Source organism: Typopeltis vanoorti, chromosome 1 (genome assembly GCF_054136105.1).
Source record: "Typopeltis vanoorti isolate ZY-2024b chromosome 1, IOZ_Tvanoo_1.0, whole genome shotgun sequence".
NCBI classification, from domain to species: domain Eukaryota; kingdom Metazoa; phylum Arthropoda; class Arachnida; order Uropygi; family Thelyphonidae; genus Typopeltis; species Typopeltis vanoorti.
Window position 1 is genome coordinate 153,985,001 of NC_143549.1, and position 24,286 is coordinate 154,009,286.

General features: G+C 34.3%; 1 protein-coding gene across 4 annotated transcripts in view; it reads right to left on the bottom strand.

Moving 5' to 3' along the window:
* The window catches only part of LOC150110555 (complexin-like), a 542,097-nt gene that overhangs the window by 53,347 nt on the left and 464,464 nt on the right, over nt 1-24,286 (bottom strand). Inside the window, exon 1 of one of the 4 annotated variants that reach the window (XM_090394753.1) lies at nt 2,561-2,675. The exons of the other annotated variants lie outside the window; for them this stretch is intronic. Within the exon in view, the coding sequence (XP_090250879.1) occupies nt 2,561-2,567 (7 nt within the window). The 5' untranslated portion in view covers nt 2,568-2,675. Of the gene's footprint in view, nt 1-2,560; nt 2,676-24,286 lie in introns of those variants that run through there. 4 annotated transcript variants of the gene reach the window in all.

A 24,286-nucleotide genomic window follows, 5' to 3' on the forward strand; every position in this document is an offset into this window, starting at 1 on the left:
TTTCTTGGAAAGAAAAGAACCCAGAAATGGTTCGCCAATAAAATAAGGAACTCTCTTCGGTATTCAAGCAAGAATTATATTAAGATAAACGTAATAAAATTTATTTATCATATCACTGATAGGTAAATGTCCTCTGAGAGTTAAACGTCTTCAAACGTGACTTAAGTATGCACAATCTCGCTTTTTTTTTAAAAACTCAGGAAGGCACGACAGGATCAAATAAAAAAGAAGAAGAAAAGTCCATGTCTTTCCGGTGTTTAACTATTCCTTATTCTTATTTTTTTCTCTGTGGGTCTTTCTTCGGCAAGATAAGAGAATTGATGTCGGCAAGCGAAGCGCCCGAAGATCTCTCCGGAGTCTGCCACATTAAGAACTGGATCCCCGGTTGAGGTTCCGCTGACAGGTAAAGTGATAGAAAGGATAATGCATGGCCAAGAGTGATTCCGCTTCCGTGACGATGTGGTCGATTGTGACAGGTGGAACAACAGAGACAAGCAATTCGTCGGCTGGGGCTCTGGTAGCTCCCCAGAGCCTAAGGAAAGAATAGAAGGGATGCAAGTTGCCATTGCGTACGTTCGCCAAGGACTAGGTAACGAGGCTGAACTGCCGAAACAGTAGCTTGTAAGTTACGCTGCGAGAAAGCCATTATATGCTTTATCGCAACATTGAAATCTGACTAATAAAATATCCCGCTGAAGCACGCGGATCAGACTTGTTTCTTTGAGTTGTTTTATGAAAGTTCAGCGAACAATTTAAATAGGAAGGGCACACTAGAATGTACAAAGATGCTATTAAAACAACGACGGTATAAAAGCCCAATCTAAACTAAACAGTACAAATACACATGTTTATATTTTGTTTCCTATATTAGTGTTGTGTTCATGTTCTAACATTAATAAAGTCTCATTCAGTGAATCTAAACTTGGCGATTGTCCATCACCTTGATTTCGGTGATCCCATAACTCAGTGTGGCATCACCGAAACTAGAAACTTTATATGCTTGTCTTTCATATTTCTTTTTTAGTTTACACATAAATACAGGGTGTTCCATAAGTCGTGGAACATTCTGTAGAAGGGTCTGTCTTTGTGAAGCATTTACGTGATGTGGATTTTCATAATTAATAAAAAAGGGGTGATGCTAAAAAAATTATGCAGTTGCTTCACAAAGAAGTCCCCTTTTTCCGGCATTTTCCATGACTTATGGGCTACCCTGTACTATGGTACTATTAATGGAAGCTTTCATTAATACATCTGAGAAATTTAAAATAAAATTCAATATGATAAAATAGATCTATATAATAATGGCTGTTGAAAAATATGTAAATTAATTTCATTATTTGCATCATGTTATTTGAAGATAAATTAGAAGCAGATCAAAGCTTAGAAAGAGATAAATTATTAAAAATGGATAAAATATTAGAAGTATATACAAGTAAAAAGTGTACAGCAGTTTTTTGCTTTACCAACCGATAATGCTGGAATTTTTATGGCATTTGTTTCATTTCTGTGTTACCGAGAGAAGAGAAGATATGCTACATAATTATTTGCAGACTGTATTCCTATAACGCAGCATCTCTTTATATCACAGTATGAATGCGCAGCTCTTGCGATAAATGCAGCTTATTAGGATAAAAATGCGCAACTGCCTATAAATCAAGAACTTTAGTATTTGATTTCGTATAAAATGAACTAATTTACATGAACAAAAAAGATGGGATGATACGTGAAAAACTTTCTAGCTCTTTTTCTGCAGTGTAGCTAGTCATCAAAGTACTTGAACACGGGGTTAACAAGAATCAATACTTAGTTTGCAACGCATGGATTTCACTATAATCGCTTTTTTATAATTTTCTTCGTGTGCATTTTCAACAATTCTTGCACGTTTCTCCAGATTGGCGATCTCTCTGTTCAAATCTACACCGACCATGATTAGCAGTACACCTTCCCCTATTTCTATCCCTTTAGCGCTATCTCCTTTGTCAAAACAAGCGCATTTATACTGTTTTTTTATTTTTTTTATTATGAAGAATGGAGGAAAAAACAGAACTTTAAATATATTTAGGCCGGTAAAACAAACAATTAAATTAATTTTACCATAAATAAACTCGCAAAACATTTAATTAACTGATTAGAATTACAATTAAACATTTTTAAATACTCAAATAATCTTGGTTCTGTGGCTTCCTTAAAGAAGTTGCGTTACAATGATTACACATGACTGTCGGAAGGAGCATCTAAATAGGAATGTTTCAGAAATGGGTTTCGTTTCTACATCTTGCATTACTAAGACGAGTGTAATAATGGGTTGAAAACTTGGTTATCATATATGCGAGATAAAACACTCGATATTGGGAATGCCTGCAGCTGTTTTTTTCCCCATAAGCAACTTAAAGAAGAAAAATAGTATAAGAAAAACAAATCGAATAATGACATGGGAACTATTTAACCTTCTAAGCTAATAAAGAATAGAAAGAATAGATCATGCATGCATTTCAGATTAACATTTGTACAGCATTTCAGTACTGTTAAAACTCTGTATTACAACATAAAAAACACGTACCGAACATGATTTAAATCTTCAACAGCTTAAACGTCCTTCCGAAATCTTGAAAATCTTATTTTTGTATATATGATCTTTAGAGACGGACTAGAAAGAACACAATCCAGATTTTTTTTCTTCTAAAATGGAAATGGAATTTTCACTGTGAGAAACCAAGAGTATATGAACGATATGCAAATATAAAACTACTTCATTAACCTTTACAAATAGGCAAATAGGAATATGATATCTTGCCATCTATTTCAAACAACATGCACAAAGATCTATTGTGTGGAATCAACCGCAAGTTTTGTTTTAAAGTATCATGTGCTGTAATAGACAGCACACACTTATTGGTATGTAACATAAGATAAAAGTTTGCAACTGTTTGTTACCAACAGAGTTGTGGACAAATTTGAATATAACTGGGAGTTGGAGAGTGGTAACAAAGCGTTGAATCAAGGATTTCTTATGGTCTTGTTAGATTGGTTCTTGTTTATAATTGTTGATTATAATAAAGCCAAAACAATTAATATCATAAGGTGAACTTACTATTTAATATAAATCCTACCCATAAAAGATTTGGAAGCCTACAGAACATTTTACTGCTGTCGGTGCATTAATGATTAGATAATCCAAAAGTTCTGCTTTAGAGACCAAACATTGCCTCTTTTCAAGCTATTACAGGCCTTCAGTAAGAGTGATAGTTTCACGCAGGACACTGAAATTCATCTTCCACCTAAACACTTTCACAAACATTCGTGCCACAATGAGATTTAAATCTATTCGTTCCAGATGCTACCCACTCGGCCAAACTGATGCTAACTGCGTGTTGTCTGTGGTCGTTTTGTTTCAAGAACTCGAGACAAATTAACAACAGAACCCGAGTTTTGGGGAGGAAAGGCCTGTCAACCACAATACGAGGATAACTAATTCATCTTCAGTTGAAAAGCTGTTTATGAGTTTTTCAGGAGTACTAAACGGAATTTGATCCCAGGTTTCATTTGAAACCAGGGATCAAATTTCTCCCCACATTTGTTATCATATTTCTTAAAGCAGTCAAAGGTTTTAGTATTAAGAGAAAGTTACTAAGACAATCAGTTGAATATGTGTAACTGGCAGAAATACACATCTCATTATAACACTTCAGCATACGGTAGGCTGTAAAACCCATAAACACTGTAGTGGATTCTAAGTATATTTGCTATGGGGGTGATGAATAGTCGTAGATATTACATTCCTTTCAGTGATCCGGTAGATCAAAAGTTCCAAGACGTTTTTTTTCTAATGAAAAATCACCTAAACCAGCTACAAAATCACATTCCTCGCCTTTTCTACACAGAGTAAACTTTTATTTATTTATTACTTATATTCCGCCAAAATCAGAAGTTTGTGTCATAGAAAACATCGTAAAATGAGTAAGCCATCTTTCCCTTTCACTTTAACAGTTTAATCTGCATATAAATTATAAACGTCGAGTTTGCTTCCTTACACTGATGCATCTTATCAGTGACACGCATGGAATATGGCATTTTGCTCTGAAATTTGAAACCGTAAAGGATGTACTTTATTATATCTGGTAACATTGAAACCTGGGCCTACAAATTAGTAGGTATATTATACCTGAGAAGATATTTTATTCTTGTTTTAATCCTTTATCCAAGTAAGCAAAAACAATGTGTTTCGCATGAAGTATCTTCATGACTGCGCTACTTGTCTCAGCATCCCATAATGCAAAAGTATTATGGAAAGGGACACTACCCAAACCAGTTTTGCTGTATAAGTACAGGAAATGGTCTCCAAAACTAAAACTACGGGATCCTTCAGATCACATTAAAGCAACCGGAAAGAATGATTCTAACTCATTACTGTTGATCACTCCAGGATACTCAGCAGTATTTCATTCATAGAACACGTACAAAAGCATCGGATCCACCCAGTAAAATGCAAAACTCTACCCCCGAAATCAGTCGGCAAGAACCACTGAATTGGCTCTGATTTCAGTGGTGCAAGCATCCAATGGAACACAGCGATCAACACCACTCCAGTGGAAACCTCATCGTAAATAAAGGGGTCTACCCCAAAAGCAGGCGATATCCATCATATCTGTCTATGATTGACTTGAAGGATCATCCTGATTCACTGTCTCTTGATGACTCCAAGATACTCAGCAATGGTTTCAGCCAGTGAGAGGTAACAAAAAAAAACTTACCACCGTTCTAACACCAGCCATCCGTAAGCAGCCAGCAAGAATCACTCATCTCATAGGACAGGCAACACTGAAGGGTCTTGTTCAAGACCACGTCAGTATAAGCTATGACACAGGAAAGCATCTAATGGAATGCAATGATAAAGACAACTTCGTGATTAATGAGTCCCTCTTCAAAATTAGGTGATCATTTAGTTCATTCTAACCTCAATCAGTAATCATTCTAATCCATTAGACTTGATCACTTCAGGATACTCAGAGTTGGTCCACCACAAACGAGCAGAAGCCTCAGCTCCAGTCAGTGATAACCAAAGCCTAAAAGTGAGTCAAACAGCACTTTTCACAAGCAGCGAGCAAAAATAACTCATCTCCCAGGGTCACTGAAGGTCCTACTCAAGGTCGATCACTTTGCTCAATCATAACATATATTGCTTATGATTGAGCAAAGGATTTAAACAGTAATGTAATTTGTTGTCAAGCATAATGTACTTCATAACCCAGCGGTGAACTTTCTACCACAAATAAGTAGCATTTTCATACAAATTTTCAGACAAGAAGCAGCTGTTACGTCATCCCTTATGAACAGTATTGTTTTGTTCAAGCAACTTATACGGAGTTTGTATAATTTCATGTTTTCTTTTGTGGGGGGGGGGGTTTCGTAATATATATAGAGTGAGAGATGTTTATATCATAAGTTGAATTTTTTGCGCTTCCATGATTATCTCCATGTGTGTATGTGCGTGCGTGAGTGCTTCAAGTAGGGAACTTCATCACATACTAAATTTCAGGCAAATTATCTCAGAATAACCACACGTTCCTAAATAAACAGTTGGAGATTAATACAAAGGACTGCAGCAAACATAAATTATAAACATTATAAATTATAAATCACCGTTAACAGCAAAAATATTCCTTTCATCGTAATCAGGTTTATCGGAGCATTAAGTAAAATATTTTAAAATAAATCTCTAGTTTCAAGTTATTAGATAAGCCTTGACTACGAGAATGAATGCAAATATATAATAAACTGACGGAGAATGATAGCTTCGTACTTGTAAGAAATATAATTAGAGAAAATGGAGTCTGTGAAGCAACGCTTGTTGTAAGATTAAATTTTAATAGGAGAGCTTAACAGGATCAGATCTCTGGGAATTAGGAACAATGCGAAGTATTAGTAAGGTGGAGAGCTAAAAAACGCATGCTTAAATTTCACTTTCTAAGGGATTAAAACAGCTCTTTGGCGCTGCAGTAGACGTGCTCGTGTGTGTGTGTGTGTGTTTCTGTAACTATAGGTGATAATGAGTCAAGCCCACACAAACACACAGAAAAAAAAAAGAGTTAAGCGACTTGGCGAACAATTATTTTCTTTAGCATAAAATAAAGCTTGAAAATAAAATTAACGATAAAAGGTCCTCATTTCGATGAGCTAACGGCTTCTGCATCTATGCAGATAACAAATATTATTAATCGCTCGCTATGGCCGATTACCGAAGACAAACATTCATCTGTTGCACTACGTAACAAATAGCTTTTTCGTTTGTTCAACGAAGCAAGGCAGTTATCGGTAAATACATGTTGTTAATTAACTGTGGACAGATAAGTAAATGTCCAACGATAATTGTATTCTTTTGGAATAAACCACTTTCATAACAAAGTTATGAAATATATTTTTTATTTCTATCTCACGAGCAGAAGCATTCGAAAAAATCTTCTAGCGGTGGATAAGAATACCATAAGAGTGTCCAAAGATGATATAAATTATGCATTCTAGATTCCTCCACCTAGTTGAAATAAAACACGACTATTTTGTTTGTATTTTTTCCTCTTTGTTTAACCCTATTCATCATACTACAGAGAATTTGTGCTTATTTATTTATTTTTCAATTAAATTCAAAGTAAATCAGTATTAAATCAATCCAGACTTCGTAAGAATAAAAATTTCTCTAAAATTGCATATCATAGACATTCGATAAAATTAACAGCAAACTTAATAATCTCAAGATTATTTTAACCCTACCCGTGAAACCTGTGAGTTCGGCCTAATGTTTCTATACCAGATAAAGCATCTAAGAAGCAAATAAGTTAGGAAAGAAATTGCATCAGATGAGGAGTTGACCTTTTAATGAAGTAACGACTGGTGTAGTTCTGTTGACAATGCTAGTGTATGCTATTTTAAGGTCACATCTTTTAAAATAATGCGTATTGTTTTAAAGATACCCACAGAACAGATCGGAAATGCTTACACATTGCTTCAGGCGTTGGATATCGAGTACTATAATTACTATAATTTAGTACGCCAAAGAGCATCAACCAATACAAAAAGGTCAATTAAAATAGCAGGATAACTAACCCATCTCCATTAATTTCCACAATATTAAACACTTTCCTAAGGACGAAAATTCACCCATCATACCCCCCCCCCCTTCAGATTTAATAAATCTGAAAATATTCGCAGGCATTCCTCTCTGGAATATCTCCTCATGGATGAAGGTCTGAGGTACGAGCGTCATGGTGTGAGATTGATCTCAAGGACTGAGATCAAAAATAACCATTGATCCTCATGCTGCATAGCGATATTTTATATTGATATCATAGACATTTCCGTGCTGTTTATAAGACAATAATCTTGAAGAACTGATCCTTACAAGTGATTGCAACTGTTGAAGAAGTGGAAGCCAAGTTGGCTGTATATTTTCTTTTCTTCAAATAGTTTTTATAGTGTGTTCACACCATATAGAGTTCGATGGGTGATCAGTATTTCACGATGATTTTTCTTTTCAAAAAGAAAAAATGTAGTATAATATGACTAATATTTTTCTATTCCGTCATCCTTCAAATACATCAGCGAATGCAAGAGAGATCCCATCTTTTACCAGATTTTATATTTTATCTTTTAAATTCATTTTTTCAAAATTTCTTTCTGTTTTAAAATATTTGAAACCAATTTAATTTTTCATAAATTGCTTACAGTACATATCATAGAAATAAATATTTTCGAAACAAACCTATATTACGTAAAGAGAAATTCAATGCAGCAAACCACCTGAAATAATTATAAACATGGAAAATAAACACACAAGCATACTAAAATTTAAGCTACTATCTTTTAGCTTAAATGTTAGTGTGTCTCTTCACATTTATTAATAATATAAATTATATATATATATATATGTGTGTGTGTGTGTGTGTGTGTGTGATGTATATAATACATTATAATTGGAATATGCTTATTGCACATTATAAGACTAATGCATAATAAATATATATACTGAACTAATCCCAGCAAACAGAACTTAAAACGTAATCCATCTTCGCAGAACATGAAGATTTTGATGGCAGGTAAGATTAAAAATACAATAGAAAAAAAAAGCTAGTCACTATGGATACAAGATAAAAAAATATCAGTTTTGTAAAGACATGCAAGAAACGGAAAGATAAGAAAACAAAGATATATAAACTTCGAAAACAGAAAACACGTCCTTGAATAAGAAATATGCAAGAATTCGGTGTAGAAATTTCTATAATCAGGAAGTCGAGACGTAAAAAAATGACTCGTGGAAAAAGAGCGATGGAAAGTACGAAAAAAACAGAAAAGTGAAAAGGCATTTAAGTAAAAAGTTTAGCCACCAGAGACACAAAACTTTTCGCCCGTTTAACGCCTCGCCAAAATTGATTGGCCAGTCTGTCAATGGATCACTGAACGCAGCGTTGGGTGTATTTGGAAAAGTTTCCTCATTTCCGCAGGCAGAGAGCTGGTAAATGAGAGAATCTAAGGAACCTCTAGCTTTAACAGAAACTTCGAACAAAGAGTTTCCAAACATAACGGCACATCGATAGAAGCCTCCAAGTTTCACATTGAAAAAGAGAGATTTGTAGGCACGCCTGTTCAGAGGGCGAAAAATAAATGCTTTCTTTTAGATGCACACATTAAACGACCCGTCAGTCTGACAAAACCAAAAATGACTCAGTGGAAAATCTATCTTCGTGATATATATTTAGAAACGTATACTGTTTTGCAAATAGTTCATTTAAATACTGACGGTGTAATTTTCACACTCTCTCGTCTCTTGTTTTTGAGATTTAAACACAAGAGAAATACGTAATCGGCAATAATACGCACTTTTTTTGCCTTGCAATTAACATGGTGTTACAACAATAATAAGAGGCAAAACAAAATCTCCATGCAATTAACATGGTGTTACAACAATAATAAGAGGCAAAAAAATCTCCATGCAATTAACATGTATAAGAACAATAAGCGAATGAATTCTGTTACGTAATAATTCACCATCAACAATAAACGAAAGGTATAATTGTTGCGTTATATTACTCCGGAAACAATATATTTCCAAAGACCTTTGGTAAAATACTAGTAACTTTGGTAGAAATACTAGCAGTCATTTTCTTTAGTCCTTTTAACTCTTTGTTTTATTGTTAAGTTTCTTAATCGCAATTTCTTGCATTGTTTTGTTATCACTATTCCATAATCATTTAGTTTTTCTAGAAGATTACCCTTTTCTGCTCTATGTCAGATTTTCTAGATTCCTAAGGTTGTTTATAAGAAGAGTAATAGAGAGCCTATTCAATTGGATGAATCCCTCTTGTGGCGCATTTTTTATATAAACAATGGTACGTAAGGTCTGAAGTTTGTCAGATAAAAATATTTGCCCGTACAAAAGAGCAACAATATTTTTTTGCGGAAAGTGGCGTTCTGGCAAATGTCGAGTTGAGAATAAACAAGTTCGGATTCGTAAATTCCACTCGCAGTGACATCTATTTCGATCATAAAAGAACTAAAGTGCATTATAGGTTTTGTTGCTGTGATTATTCTTGATAAGGAAAAAGAACATGCTGCGTGACATCTCTGTGATATGTAACCGATACCAGTTATATAATCCCATTAGGATTCTATTTATTTCTTTACATCCACAAATACGCCCACTGGGCCTAATTTTCTTTAATGCATTAGATGAAAAATCCCATACTTTAAATAACTATACGAGAGGGGTTAAAAGCGAAGGAAATCAATGGATGTGTTGGAAGAATAGAGACGAAACAATAAGAACAACAATAGATTGACTTAGTTTAATGGTGAGATCAGACTCGAAGCGGAATTCTCTCAAGGGTCCCATCGCGCGCGAGACAAATATATATCTTCGAGTACCGGAAATAAGATTTAGCTGATAGAATCCAGATAAATCGGCAAGAAATAACCGATTGATTTAAAGACGTTTGCAGCAAAGTGGATAGTGTTTTCTAAAGGTTACCTCGACTGTTCAGAAGTAGATTAAAGTAAGAAAAATCGAAGAAGAAAAATACAGAGATGAGACATTCGTAAGACAATTTTATTGCAATAGATTATGAACGAGATATTAGCTTGTGGGCACAGCCAGTAACATATTACATCTTCTGATGACATAGATGGGAAATCGATGGTGCATTAAAATTGCGTTCTTATGAGTTTTTCAATCCGAAAGTCATCCATTTGTCATCATGAATATTAGGAACGAATTTAGCTTCGTCCATTATTGAAAAATTAATGTTTTTTTCCTTCTTCTTAAGCAAAAAAAAAGAAAAAGAAAAGGAATTGTGAAAAATCTCTGAAATAACTGCCGTAACTTGTGATTACCTGGATTTATGAAGTACTGTGAAACGTTTTAGCATTTGTTTTGCATTTGTTAATATGCGAAGATAGGTTAGCGCTGAACATGCAGGTATGTTCAGTTTTCCTAACGAATAATAATTGAAAAAAGACGAAAAATGACCTTTTTTGTGGAAGACACTTAAGTAAATCTTTTTAGAAGGAAAACTGACTTCTTTCAAAAGCGGGATTTGCATTGGGTTTTCTTGAATTAAAAAAAAAAAACAGGAGGAAAGATATTCCGAGAGGAAGGATCCTTTAGTTCCCCCCCCCCGCCCTTTGTTCCGAGTTTAATATGCACTCAAGTACTCATTGCGTAAGTACTCACTCATTTCCAGTTGTTACATATTAAAGCCAGTTCGTTCGATCACTTGCTGATTTGAATTATGCTCAGTTATTAAGCAAACCATAGAACAGCAACTGATATAATAAGATTCCTTCATTTTCACTACTTATAGGAAGGAATTACTAGTATCATTGTCTACCAAAAGCCCAACTACTTCACTTTTCTTTATATTTCAATTTCTTTTCGACAAAAGCAACTAGCTGTTAGACATTGTTTTATATTTAATCAAAACTCAGTTGAAATTTAATCGGCGCTTTTAGTATTAGTTGGTAGTAAGCCTATTCCTTTAAGCCTACTTGAACAGTCTGTTAGCTGATATCTTATAATTGGCTAGCAGGGAGTAGTGAGTATGTTTCTGGTATTGCATTGTTATTCAGTTCACATGGCTAATTCATATATTGTCATTAACTGCAATTCGCATAATTGGTAACTATAACACGGAGGATTTGTAATAGTGAGAAAGAGCATTAGGCTATATTGGAAGGGAAGGGCACCAGACGCATTACACTTTACGAGCCATCCCTAATGTAAATAGGTACTGCGTTTTTGTTGGATTTCAGTTTATCAATATTGTAATCACTAAAACCACTACAGGAGAAAACAAATGCAATCTAGAAACATCCTGACACTGGAAGAATGATAATTTTCTATAATATATGATCGTTATAGCAAGGGAATTAAATATCTTCCGTCAAGTGGCAATGTTTTAGCAGCGATGACTTTTCCAAACTCTTTCTCCTCTACAATTTAATAAATTATAATAACTGCAATTGTCGTTTATGATTGGAATATTTCTTCATTTTTTCAAGAACCGAAAACAAAACAAATACTTTTTTGTCAGCCATGATCTATTGCTTTCTTTTAATTGACTTAATAAGATGAAAGTGCCCGAACGTTTAATACAAAAATTGCTTATTCTAATATAAGGAGCTTGACAAGAATTAGAGAATTTTCTTCTTGTTTTCTATTTTATTTATTAGTATATTTGTGTTTCCTTTTCATCAATTTTCGCATTGTTACATCTGTCTGAGGGCGCAAACTGCTTATTATATTTTCATGAGTAATTCTTATCATGCATCGTTGATTTTTCTCAGCAAAATTTCCCAACATAAATTTTTTTATATATATATATTTTTTATTTTTAATATCATCCTGTAAATTACATGAGAAGAGTACAATACTCCCCCCCCCCCATACACACACACATATACTCATTCCCTTATCGGAAGAACATTATTAGGCATGTCAGTAACCGTAAACTTCTAAGACAGCCCTGTCAACCTATCCATTGTACATGATATAGCTTTCTTATCTCTTCATTGAAGCCAAAAGAATTAAGAATGCTTGTGACACGATAGTGAAAGGCGAGGAAGTGGAAAAAGCAACAAAACTTCAACAAAACCCGCTCATGAATAATCCCACACCACTCAATGTCTAATATGACATTTTTCATTTCGAAACAAATTTACATAATTTAAAAAAAAGTGAATACTTTGTCATACCAAAAATAATATTTGCATACATCAAGGGTGAATTAAGAATTTTATTTTTAAAATGTAATTTAAGTTTTGAATTTTTCTCTCGCTTGGAATAATTTCCCTTTTATTTCTCCATCAATACGAGTACTCAGCGATACTCGTACAGGTTATCTTGATTAATGTTTGCTCTTTATGTTTAGCAGCTACTCCTTCAAATTTGACAATAATTTAGAATGAAAATGAGAATATTTTCCTTCTTAACTATTAAAGAACTTGCTAGCGACAGTATTCCTCAAGAGCAGTTGATCGTTGTGTATCGTATCTGTAATTATTAGTTCAGAACTTAACTGCAGAGTTTCACTATTACTTGGGTAATTTAGCTAAGCATGAAGTCACTCACTTAAATCCAAAGTTATGCGTGAGGAAAGCAATATTTTAATTTATGGTTAAAGAGGGAGTTGTAAATAAACATCCTCAGTGATATTTTGAAGTGCTTGACAACGACCAGGCGAAAGAGGATTGCCTGGAGAATAGAATAATAGGGTATGATGCAAGACTTTTCTTTACGAAAGTTCAGCACGAGATATCATTCGGGATCTAAGAGCAGAAATATGCTGGTAATCTCGACAAAAATATCACTGAGGCATACTTGACGTTTGTCCCTTCAATAAATTAAAAACTTCTGGCACAGCAAAAATTAATCGCAAAGACGTTTTCCGATATGAAGATATTTTTCTTCGAATGAAAAAAAAATACACGAGTCTCACCTAAGTTTAATTCTCATTGTGACGAGAGGAAGTTCTGTATGAGCTTTTTCATATCGATGGAGCCAGCAAATTTCATGCATTGGGATAAGGGGTTTTCTACTAGACACTAAGGTTTTTTTTTCATCCTACACACAGGCAAATAAGTCAGGGAACACTAGTAATTTACAGACAACAATACTGATTGACGGGTGGTAAATAGTACTACTTGTGTACTATTTACCACCCGTCAATCAGTATTGTAGTAAGGAGAGAGACAGTGGTTTGTATGGAGTAAAGCCCCTCTCACCATGAGGCCTTGGGCTCCTTGGAGATGTCACGTAATAATAAAATACTGCATAATTCAAATTTTGTAGTATTTTATTTGTGCGACTAGTGAATGTGTTCCAAACGCTTGAAAGTAAGATAAATACGATTTATGCAATAGAAAAGTGAAAACTTTTGAAAAGTACTCTGAAATATTTTCTACTGGAGGAAATATTGATAGATCACGTGGTAGAACAACAATACAGAGAGCCTATAAGTGAGAAAAGTTTCGAAGAGGATCAACTACACCCAAATTATATATGACATATCATATTTCTCCTTCTTTATTATTACTTCTGCAAAGACCCAATTTAATTTTAGCACTGCTGTTATTTATTTGTTTTTAGTGCTGTCAATATGTGTGCATTAATATTATGACCTTTTTTCTTGACTAACATACAGAATTAAGTCTTTAATAAATTAAAGACTTAATTCTGTATGTTAGTCAAGTAAATAAAATGAGATGGATTGTTCTTGGTGGAGAAGACACTTTTCATTTCGCGATTAATGATTAATTACATCGGACAGACATTTAGAAGTTTTGAAACAAGAAAGAAGAAACACATAGGCTATGTAAGGAACAACAGACAGGATATATCAGGCCTTTCTTCCCACTTTGCCTCTACCAACCATAATATTGAATTGGATATGAGCAATATACTCTACATAGAAGAGAACTACCATTCCAGAACATTTAAAGAAGCTGCTACAGTCGCCCGTTCAACAGGTAACTTAAATAAGAATCAAGGTCTAATCCTACCAGATATATGGAAAACTTTAATCAGATCATTTAACAAAAAAAAATGAACTTTCATGAAAATTACAATAAATTTCTCAACAAATAAAACGTTGTACTTGCGACACGCGTATTATATCATTGTATCATGCACAGTGATAACTTTATATAATTTTTAGAATTGTCAGTTAGTTTCCTAGTTTTTGTTACTTTCTATTGCTTACCAGTGTATTCCTTTGAAAATGCTGACAGATATTAGTCAGTGAAACGTCGGATATTAAACTATTATGTACTTGACTAACATACAGAATTAAATCTTTAATTTATTAATGTGTGCATTAAATTTTATATGAAACTTTGTAAATCTAGCATATATACATATACATGCACAATTGACCACAAAACTAAAAAATGATAACTCCCCCCCCCCAGAAAAAAAATCCACTTAAATCCTTCAAACACGTATTACTGTTTTTTTTTTTCTTTATGAAGTGCGATGGCTAGACACCCACGAAACGCCGTAATAATCAAATACTTGGAGAAATCGCGAAATGAAAAGTGTCTTCTCCACCAAGAACAACCCATCTCATTTTGCATTTCTGTTTACATTTTTTTCTCCGAGCACATAATTATTCTACTCGCACGTTTAACAACACGCAACTTTTTCCTGTTCTATAAGCTAAAAAAACTTTTGAAAGTTTCTTCAGCTTGTGGAGATTTGAAACCACCAATTCATTTTAAAAAGTGTGATTCCAGAAATACTTGATGCCATAAGACGATCCCAAAGTTTGCTCTAAAACAGAGAAATTGATACCAAGAAGTATCATCCTGTTCAGTTTGCTGGAAGTACATTTTATAACCTGTTGGTGATCTTTTTTTCTATGACATGCGAATATGAGTAGCAGTTGTTTAATATTTTATTTTTTTAATGTGACTCCCACCCTTGACAAGTTGTAAACTTATTTGCACATTAGTATCGTTAATGAACTATATATATATATATATATATATATATATATATATATATATATATATATATATATATATATTACCTGGTCCTGAAACCATGGTCTATAGGCCAAACGTGTAACGTTTACAGTTACTTAAGACATTCAGTTAATGGAGAGGGGGTCTGAAATTGTCGGCCTGGTTCGCCGAGTGGTTAGTGTATCTATTCTCCAGCCAAAAGGCTGTGGGTTCGAAATCCCGCTGTGGGCATGGATGTTTGTGATTATCTGTGACAAATACTAGTGGTGGTGGTGAGCAGTAGATGGCGTTGGTGTAGTTGCGGTTCATTGTAGTTGGTAGATTGAGTGGTGGAGACAGAGTTGTAGAGTAAGCTCTCCCTCGATGAGTCTTTGGACTCCCTTGAGATCTCACGTAATAAATAAAAATCGGGCAAAGAAATTGATCTCTCACTTAGAAAATCACATAAACGCATGCTCACTGCAGGGTGAGCATGGGTTTATGTGATTTGCAGCCTGTTTGGTTGGAGAGCGGATGCACTAACCATTTGGCCAACCAAGCAATTTGTTAGGAGTAGTAATAAATGAATAAAAAAGAAAGGTATTTCATAAAATTAACCAAATATCTACTGAATAGTTGTATTATTAGTGAAAAATTGTTTTTTTAGCTTCTACGAATGAAAGTCTACTAATTATGTAGTGCTGACTATAAACCAGAAGTATTCTGTGTAAATAATACTCTAGAGAAAGTAGGTGGAGTCAAAATTGCCATTTTAAATTAAACTTTCAAAATTTTATTGATTCCTGCAATATGATTCCTACGTTATTCTGTTTGGAATTATTCACGAGGATTGTAAAGAATCGGTAATCTGATATATGCTTGCATCATTTACTTAATGAAGATATATAAATACATTAATTTTTGCTTATATTGTACATACGGGGAACAGAAATAAACTCATGCACTTTGATGGGATTATTCAACAATGCATTTTATTGCAGGATTTCTTAATGAGACCTTCAATTTTAATCTCACAAGTTATTATTTTCTTTCAAAAACTGGTATCAGATTATTATCATTGAAATTAACTAAAAGAAAAGAATACAAGATACAAGCAATGGCGGAAAGATCTGGCACCATCAAAATCAGAATTTAGGGAGGAGTAAATATGACAAGCAAATTAAAAATGTTTCTTGCTAAATCACATTCAGCTAAATGAGATCCTTCAGCGCTAAAGATAACCTGAATTACATCAAGTAGGTGGAGTTAATGATTGAACAACTACAAGGGAGTCTGCAGAAGTTCTGACAGGGTGGATCAAACTGATAAGTTTTGCGTATAACGAAAGATAATTGCAGTACGTCTTGTTAAGTTCAGATCTTGTTAGCAGTCTTGTTAGCGTACTTTCAAACTCCTGGAAGACTATTCCCTCTTGACTTTTAACGTTTTGTCACGAACAACGCTGCCCCTGAACAAGACTAATATTCCATGCAACACTGCAGCTAGTTGGCATACAAAGAGCAGTCGCAACCTTTATTACAATGCGAAGCTTCATGAACTCGTTACTTTACATACTCAGTAAATGACGTCATTTAATCTCTGAAAGATATTCGGTTAAAGTCGAATCTCCACATCAAACAAAGCTGATCTTCAAACATGTGTCATAAGTTAATGATCTATTTTATAGGATCGAATCTAATGTGATCTGTCAGGTAATCTGTGCCATATAATCTGTCATGAATTATATGATCCCAAGTAAAAGAATTTTAGGTTATACATTATATGATCCAAAGTTTTTAATAATTATAAGTTATATGATAATTCTTAATACTACTTATATTAAATAATCCTATTATGATTCTGAGTTTTATGATATTTTGAGTTATATAATTCTAAGTTATATAAACCAAATTATGTTTCTTTGAGTTTGGTAATCCAAAATTATGCTTCTTAATTAGTTGTTTATTATCAAAATTATGTTTTCCTGATTTATATTTCTAAAACAATACAATGGGAAGTTGAGTAATCAATAATCACATGATTCGGGGATTGAGTAATCTAAGATGATGCTTGGGAGTTATGTAATCCAAAATTATGTTTCCGAGTTGTGTAATCCAAAATTATGTTTCCGAGAGTTGTATAATCCAAAATTTTGTTTCTGAGTTGGTTGTGTAGTATTCAAAATTATGTTTTTTTTTTGTTGTATAATTCAAAATTATGTTTCTCAGTCGGTTGTGTAATATTAAAATTACTACTACACAGTCTTGTTTTTCTGAGTAGCATAATGTTAATCTAAAATTATGTTTCTGGGATATATGAACAAAGCTATTTAATATGAAATACTAATGTATAAAATTTGTAACCTTTGTTACATTATATATAGAACTCAGTCATCAGTGATTTCGTGCTTGTAATAACAATATAATTTTAATATAAATACAAATGAAACATGAATTGCTTCTAACAATACTTTCTAATGTTCTTATGCTCCAAAGAGTACTGCTTATTAAACACAATTTCAATGTCCCCCTATATCACACTGAAAACGAAACCATTATTGTTTATGGTGACGAACATTTTAACACAATGAATCCAGCTACAGAATTTCGCTACATCACAACCCTTATGCCAGATGCGACCGGGATTATTAGGAGCAGATTCTGAACATCCATTCATACCGGAAAAGCTACTAATGAGAAATTTGTGAGGCGCCCTTAATTAGCTCGCTTTTTAGCATTTTTTGACAAGTTCTATCTACATCCATTTTTTGCTGATAAAAATGGAACCAAAATGAAATGTGTGTCTGTGTTAGAGAGAGAGAAAGAGAGAGAAACATTCCTACTATCCTTTATAATCTAATCTCATTTCGGTCTTGTTAGCAGTCACGCAGCTGACAAGTGTAGCCATTGAAAAGCCCAGTATGCGACTGCCACCTATTGTTTGGCAGAACAAAAGTCATTGTTTGAGCACGCAAATGACGTCATGCGCCAAATATCCCTTTTGTAATTTAAGCGCTCGCCAGCATTCATTGCAGCTGCTGATTATCTTTCCCATATCATTTCAAAACTAACTTACTGCCTCCCCTCGTTTTCCCTGTCAAATATTCAGAGAAACTATTTCGGAATAGTTTGAAAGAGTTTGAAAGAATTCCTTTGTGTCTGTGACAGCGATGACAGCTTCCATACACTCACAAAGCATTCTTTGGTGGCACAAATTTGGAACTAATCATTTGAGATTTAAAGATAAAACACCAATCCGTGAATTATTCGAACAAACGCATTGAATGGGCTTTATTCTTGAGTTCGTTGGTAAAAGTAAGGCAGAAACTTTTTTTTTGTGAACGTTTTTTACTAACATAAAAACTTCTTCAAAAATATTAAAATGCGTAAACCAACAAAGATGGTATGAAATAAATAATTTTTTTTTTATTATTATCATGCGCTAAATAATAGCGCATAATAATACAATGGCTGTGAATCCCATATGAACAGATCATATTAAATCAATAGATTGCAAGTGACTATAATGAAATTTATCTGAAAATTGTTTGTATTCTCTGGCCGATTTCTGTTTCAAGACCATCTAACTCTTCTTTAGTTGAAAAAAATCTTATAAAATATTTTTCGGTTTCCGAAGTGATTTGTACCCAGTTCTTTTCAACCGAAGGTAATAACTTCGTTAACGCAGCGCTAAGACAGTTCAATAAAAATAATAAGAAAAGAATGCAGCCAGTATATCAGTCAGTATAGCGAAATGATTGGTTGGAAAGATCTGGGTTCCAATCACGTCTAAGACAGGAACAACCGTTATTAGAACTTTCAACCGTTATTAGGGCTTTTCAATTGAAGGTGAGTTAGTCGGCCTCATACGGCGGTGAAGGGTCCGTAAATACAGGATTTTCATCCAAACAAACCGCTGTCGTGAGCAGACATATCTCCAAAGATAAAATACTTACCCTTAGTGGGATGCACCAAAAAATGACAAACTGGCTACATTAATTTGCCTAAAATCCTTAATCTGGGGACTCAACCCTTCTTAACTTAAGAGAACTGGATGGATAAAATATTTATGTACAGTAGTTGTAGACCATACGTGTACATTACTATTCATTGTTAACACTGTGTGTGTGTGTGTGTGTGTGTGTGTGTGTGTGTGTGTGTGTGTGTGTGTGTGTGTGTGTGTGTGTGTGTGTGTGTGTGTGTGTGTGTGTGTGTGTGATTAATGAAATCACACACACACTCACACGCGACTAATGAAAATAAATTCTCCACTTGGTTAATAATTTTCTCCACTTGGTTAACTTGAATTTCAAATGAAATAAATGAAACACCTAGGGATTTTTGAAAAAAAAAAAAAAAAAAGAAATATGTCCATACATGTTTAATAGATGGTTGGATATGTGGTGAATATAAAAGCTGTTAGCTGGTCCATTTTATGAAATTTGATAATCACTTATCAATAAAGAATGAACATTATTTTATGTGTATCACTTCATGAATTGGAAAACAAAAAATGTAGATAAATGATATAGATTTGAATCTGATAATAGATTATTATTCCACTGATACTGAACAATAGAAAACACATAGTAGAAAAATAAAGAAAACCTTTTGCTTTATTTGTCCACTCAGCCCATAAAATTACGAATCAAGAGGGGAAAAAAAACGGCAATTATTTCTCTCCAAGAATTGGAATTTTTTTCCAATTCTTGGAGAGAAATATCAGACGAGACCGTTTTATAGTAATCCCATATAAGTATTTCAGTTATTAGGCTTTTTAACTATACTTCCACTGGCATTATGTAAAAAGAACTGCGCGCAGAAAATCTGTATGTAAAAATTATATTTTTTTTCATTCAGATAAAACAATTTCATTAGAGCACCTTTGCACTTCTATAACGCATCGCATGCAATCCATTTAATCCGAGCCTCCAGAATTACAATCGCAAATAAGAATATGCTAAAATTGTTGCTTTAAACAATAAAATAGCTGAGTGCATCGCACTACCTTTCAAATACGGAAAGCAACTGCCGACTCGAGGCAAAAAAAATAAATACAATTCTGCTGTCTGCTCCATGAACCATATGAGTAGTCTAAACTCCGCTGCAGCGAAGAATGTTCAATAGGTTATTCGCTACACCCCAGAATGGCTAGACTGTTGACCGAATATTCCCAGTAACCTTTGAAACATTTTCGTAAAATGAGCGTCTCCTTCACGCTTTGCGTCCTTTAGTTCTCGTAAAGTCCAAGGAAAAGTCTCCCTATAATGTGAGTGCGTATTGTTAAGCCCAACAATGAGTTACATTGTTGCGATCTTAGGCAATGTTCAACAATGATAAAATCTAACAGTATTGTAGCCTAAACAATGCCTTTTATCTGGAGCATCTTCCTTCATTGCGCCCCTTAAGCTTCGAAGCTTTATTGATACCACAGCCTTGTGTTGGCAGTGTACAGTAGACGGAACGTGTGACGACACGATCGAAAGGCACAGAGCCATCCCATGCGAGTCTTAAAGTAGTGTGCCAGTAGGATGTCAATACGAGGTAATGGGAGGAACCATCACTTCTTGGATCGATAATGAACATAGAAATAAAACTAGGCCAGGAGTTTGTTGGCGCGCCTGCATACGAGACTGATGAATTAGAGAATCCGTTTTTCGGGAAAGTTGCCAAATGTCGATCAGGATAGCGTTGATGCTGCAGGAAGGTTTTGCTATGATGAAATGTGGAGGAAGAAAGAAAGAAAGAAAGAAAGAAAGGACGAAAAAGTTTCAGGGATCTTAACGGATAATGAACAAAGCAAAAGGAAGGCAGCAGAATGCCAGAAAAAGAGACACCAATGCAGATAAAATATTATTTCATGGTGATAAAAAAAAGAAGTCATCTCACAAAAGAATGAGTAAACTGAGAGAGAGAGAGAAAGAGAGAGAGAGAGAGAGGAGTTACTGCAAAATTCGACAAACTTCCTTTTTCTTTTACACATTGGAATTCTTCCTCCTAAAATAGCACTTTTCTTGAAAATTACACACAAGAGATCTCCTCTTCTCAGGGATGTTCTCAACGTTGAACAAATAATTATAAGCTACTGGAATGTTGAATAATATGAACTCTCCACATAGAAAAGCAATAGCCTCAAGAACTATCCTTTGATTCCTCTATTTAGGGAGAAGATACCATTTTTAATCTGTTTTATTAATACATGCTATAGTTCACTCGCAAATACAGTTTTTTGATTCTGTAGTGAGGGCATTACATACAGTTATATTTTTATCTAGTAAACATAGTTATAGTTTTATCTGGTATGGCTATGGTCTTGATTACACATTGTACACTTCCTTTTAGTATAAATCCTTTTCTATTTTTCATATTTGAATTTTTTTCTTTAATCTATCAGTCTCTATATATGTAGCATCACGTTTTGCTATCTTCTATCGTCAGTTGTATTGCTGCAATATTCGTGTTGCACCATATTATATTATTATTATTATTATCTGACACCTCCAGGGAGTCCAAGACTCATCGAGGGAGGGCACCTATTCTATCCGTCTCCACCACTCAACCTCATCCACCAACCGCATCATCTACACCAACGCCATCTACTGTACACCACCACTTTCACAGACAATCACAAACATCCATGCCACGGCAGGATTCGAACCCGAAGCCTTTTGGCTGGAGAGCGGATGGGCTAACCACTCGACCAACCAGGTCGGCATATTATCATTTGTACTACTACTTCGGTCCTAATAAATTCAATTTCAATATTTCATTAATTCATATTACATATTTACAAGTTTTTGTCGGTCTTCTTTATCATTGGTTACACACACATATTTATATAAAAGAAGACATCCAAAGATGATGGTTTCGTTATAATTCTTCTAGTTGCTTTCTCTTTTAAAGGTAATAATGAAACTGTAGCCAACTACTGTGATATAGAAATTACGTTATTAAAAATGAAGGCACCTAAGATAAATGTATTATCTATTAATAGTACGTATTCAGTGATCTGTCTGTCTGTTTTGCTAAAAATAAATAAATAAAAAAAACATGCCACTTTTTTTTTTCTGAAATCAGCAAAATCTGCTTCAATTAAAAAAACAAACAAATCATGTCAACTGTGTCTGACAACGAAGATAAACAACACGTAAGGTTCTCGACCTGCCAAATATTTTTGGTTTTTGTAACCATAGTTACAAGATTGGTGGGTTACTCATGACTTTTTATGTATAAATGCTTGTTCTTCTCGCCTATTTGTTTATTTTGCTGAAATAAAAATCCTCCCGGCTAACTGACCTTCTGTTAAGAAGCCTTGAAGGTTTTTCGCATCCTAAATGAGATTCAAACTCAGGTCTTTCCCACCAAACGGCATCGGTGAAATCGCTTAACAGAGCACGATAGTTAGTGTATTAATACATAGTACTGCGCCTATCAGGGAGCGCAGTTGCAATTATCAAAAAAAAAAAAAAATCAGCTAACGCCTTTTTATTCCCGTATACGGGGAGTAGGCGAGGCCATTTAGCCCTATCTAACTTTTGGAGACTGAGTGGGCAGTTCAATCTCTACTGGTACCAATCAGAGATAGATGGCCCAAGGCTATCACTAATTAAGCGGTACGCAGTGAAGAGAGACGGCTCAAATGTGCCGCCATCTCGTGGTCCCTAACCCTAACACAATATATTTAATGTCTGAAATAATGTGGGTTCTACGGTCGATTTTCTTGAGTTTACAGGACGAAAAACCCGCTTGCACGTTCAAGAGATCGACTAACTCGGGAACCGGTCGAAAAAAGCTTAGAAAAATTTCCTCTAGTCGCCGACTAGACTCGAAACCAAATGTTCCTTCGTGCGGCCAAGCGCCGTGGTATGCAAACGCCACATCCACTGAACTACACAGGCTCTTAGTTGCAATTATGTGATTAGAATATAATCTGAGTACCACAATTAATATATCTCTAATCCGATCAAACCTATTTATTTCCTTTCATTTGTGTAGGGCTCAAAATTATTGAGTAATTATCAATACTTCTGAGAATTCTTTAAAATCCGGTTAGGCTTGTATTGGGATCAGAATGTCTGAGGAAATAAGAAGCTATACAGTAAAAACTGTCAACTTTCTGTTCAACATGGAGCTCGTCCAAGAAAAGCATTTTAGATATTTGTAATTTATTAAAATCAAATTAGTTTATTAAAGTTATATAATATTGTAAATTATTTTTGTTCGATTTGTTCAAGCTAAGAAGCATGTACTTCAGTATGAAGAATAGTTTTAAAAGTAATAATAATAAAGGAATTAGGTCGTGAATTTGCATTAAAATTAATCAAATGCTAACGTAATTTAAATTTCCTAATTTCCACGTATGGAAAGTTTATTAAACACTATTATTAACAAGAAATTTAGCGGACGAAATATATTTAATTTCCACCGTAATTTCAAAATGCTTTAATTTGCCTTGCAGGCATTTTACACTTAGCATCCGAGCATCTGTATTTAAACGCCGCTCAATGAAAAATCACTCATTCTTAACAGCAGTAAATACACCTTAAGTCACAGAAAAATGTCCAGGCGTCAAGTCCACAGGACCTCCGATTAGCATTTCCAGACGATACTGTCATCGCGAGCTGCAGATGATGTACAAGCGCTCACCAATCATAACAATTCACCACGCCTACTCAAGATAAGCCCTTCAAGAATAACGAAGAACATATCTCGGACAGAAAAGCATTCTTGAGGCTATCGCTGCTTTAAGTAGTTAGTCTTCAAGGTACTTGAAGAAAAGTTTCAGATCGTGGGACTATGAGAGGGATCAGTAAATAAATAAAAAGTGCTTCAAATCTTATTTATCGTCGGAAACGTTTTTGGTTTTATTTCTCAATTGCAGTGTGTTATTAGAAGTCTGTTTGAATTCACGCAACATTAAGAACGGTTCAAATGCAGTGTCATAAGATATAGCTTAAAATAGCAAACGAAACTTAACGTGGTTAAAAATGATTGTTATAATCACTGTATATAGTATGCGTCTATATATAATATTCTAAATGTATTGTGCTGTCCATTTCAAAATTAGCATTATTTTCAAACTATCAAGATCATGCTATCCCTAAACCATCGTTCTTGACAACGTAACATATAGATACCCACTGTGTTGTCATGGAAACAGGGAGCATAATTTCACATCTGTTTTAGTCGACAAACAAACAAAAGTATTCTCTTATGTAGAGAGATAGTTGAAAGCAACCGAATTTAAACATTATTGCTATGATATAAAAGTAAAAATTTTACGACTGAAATTCAGTTTGGCT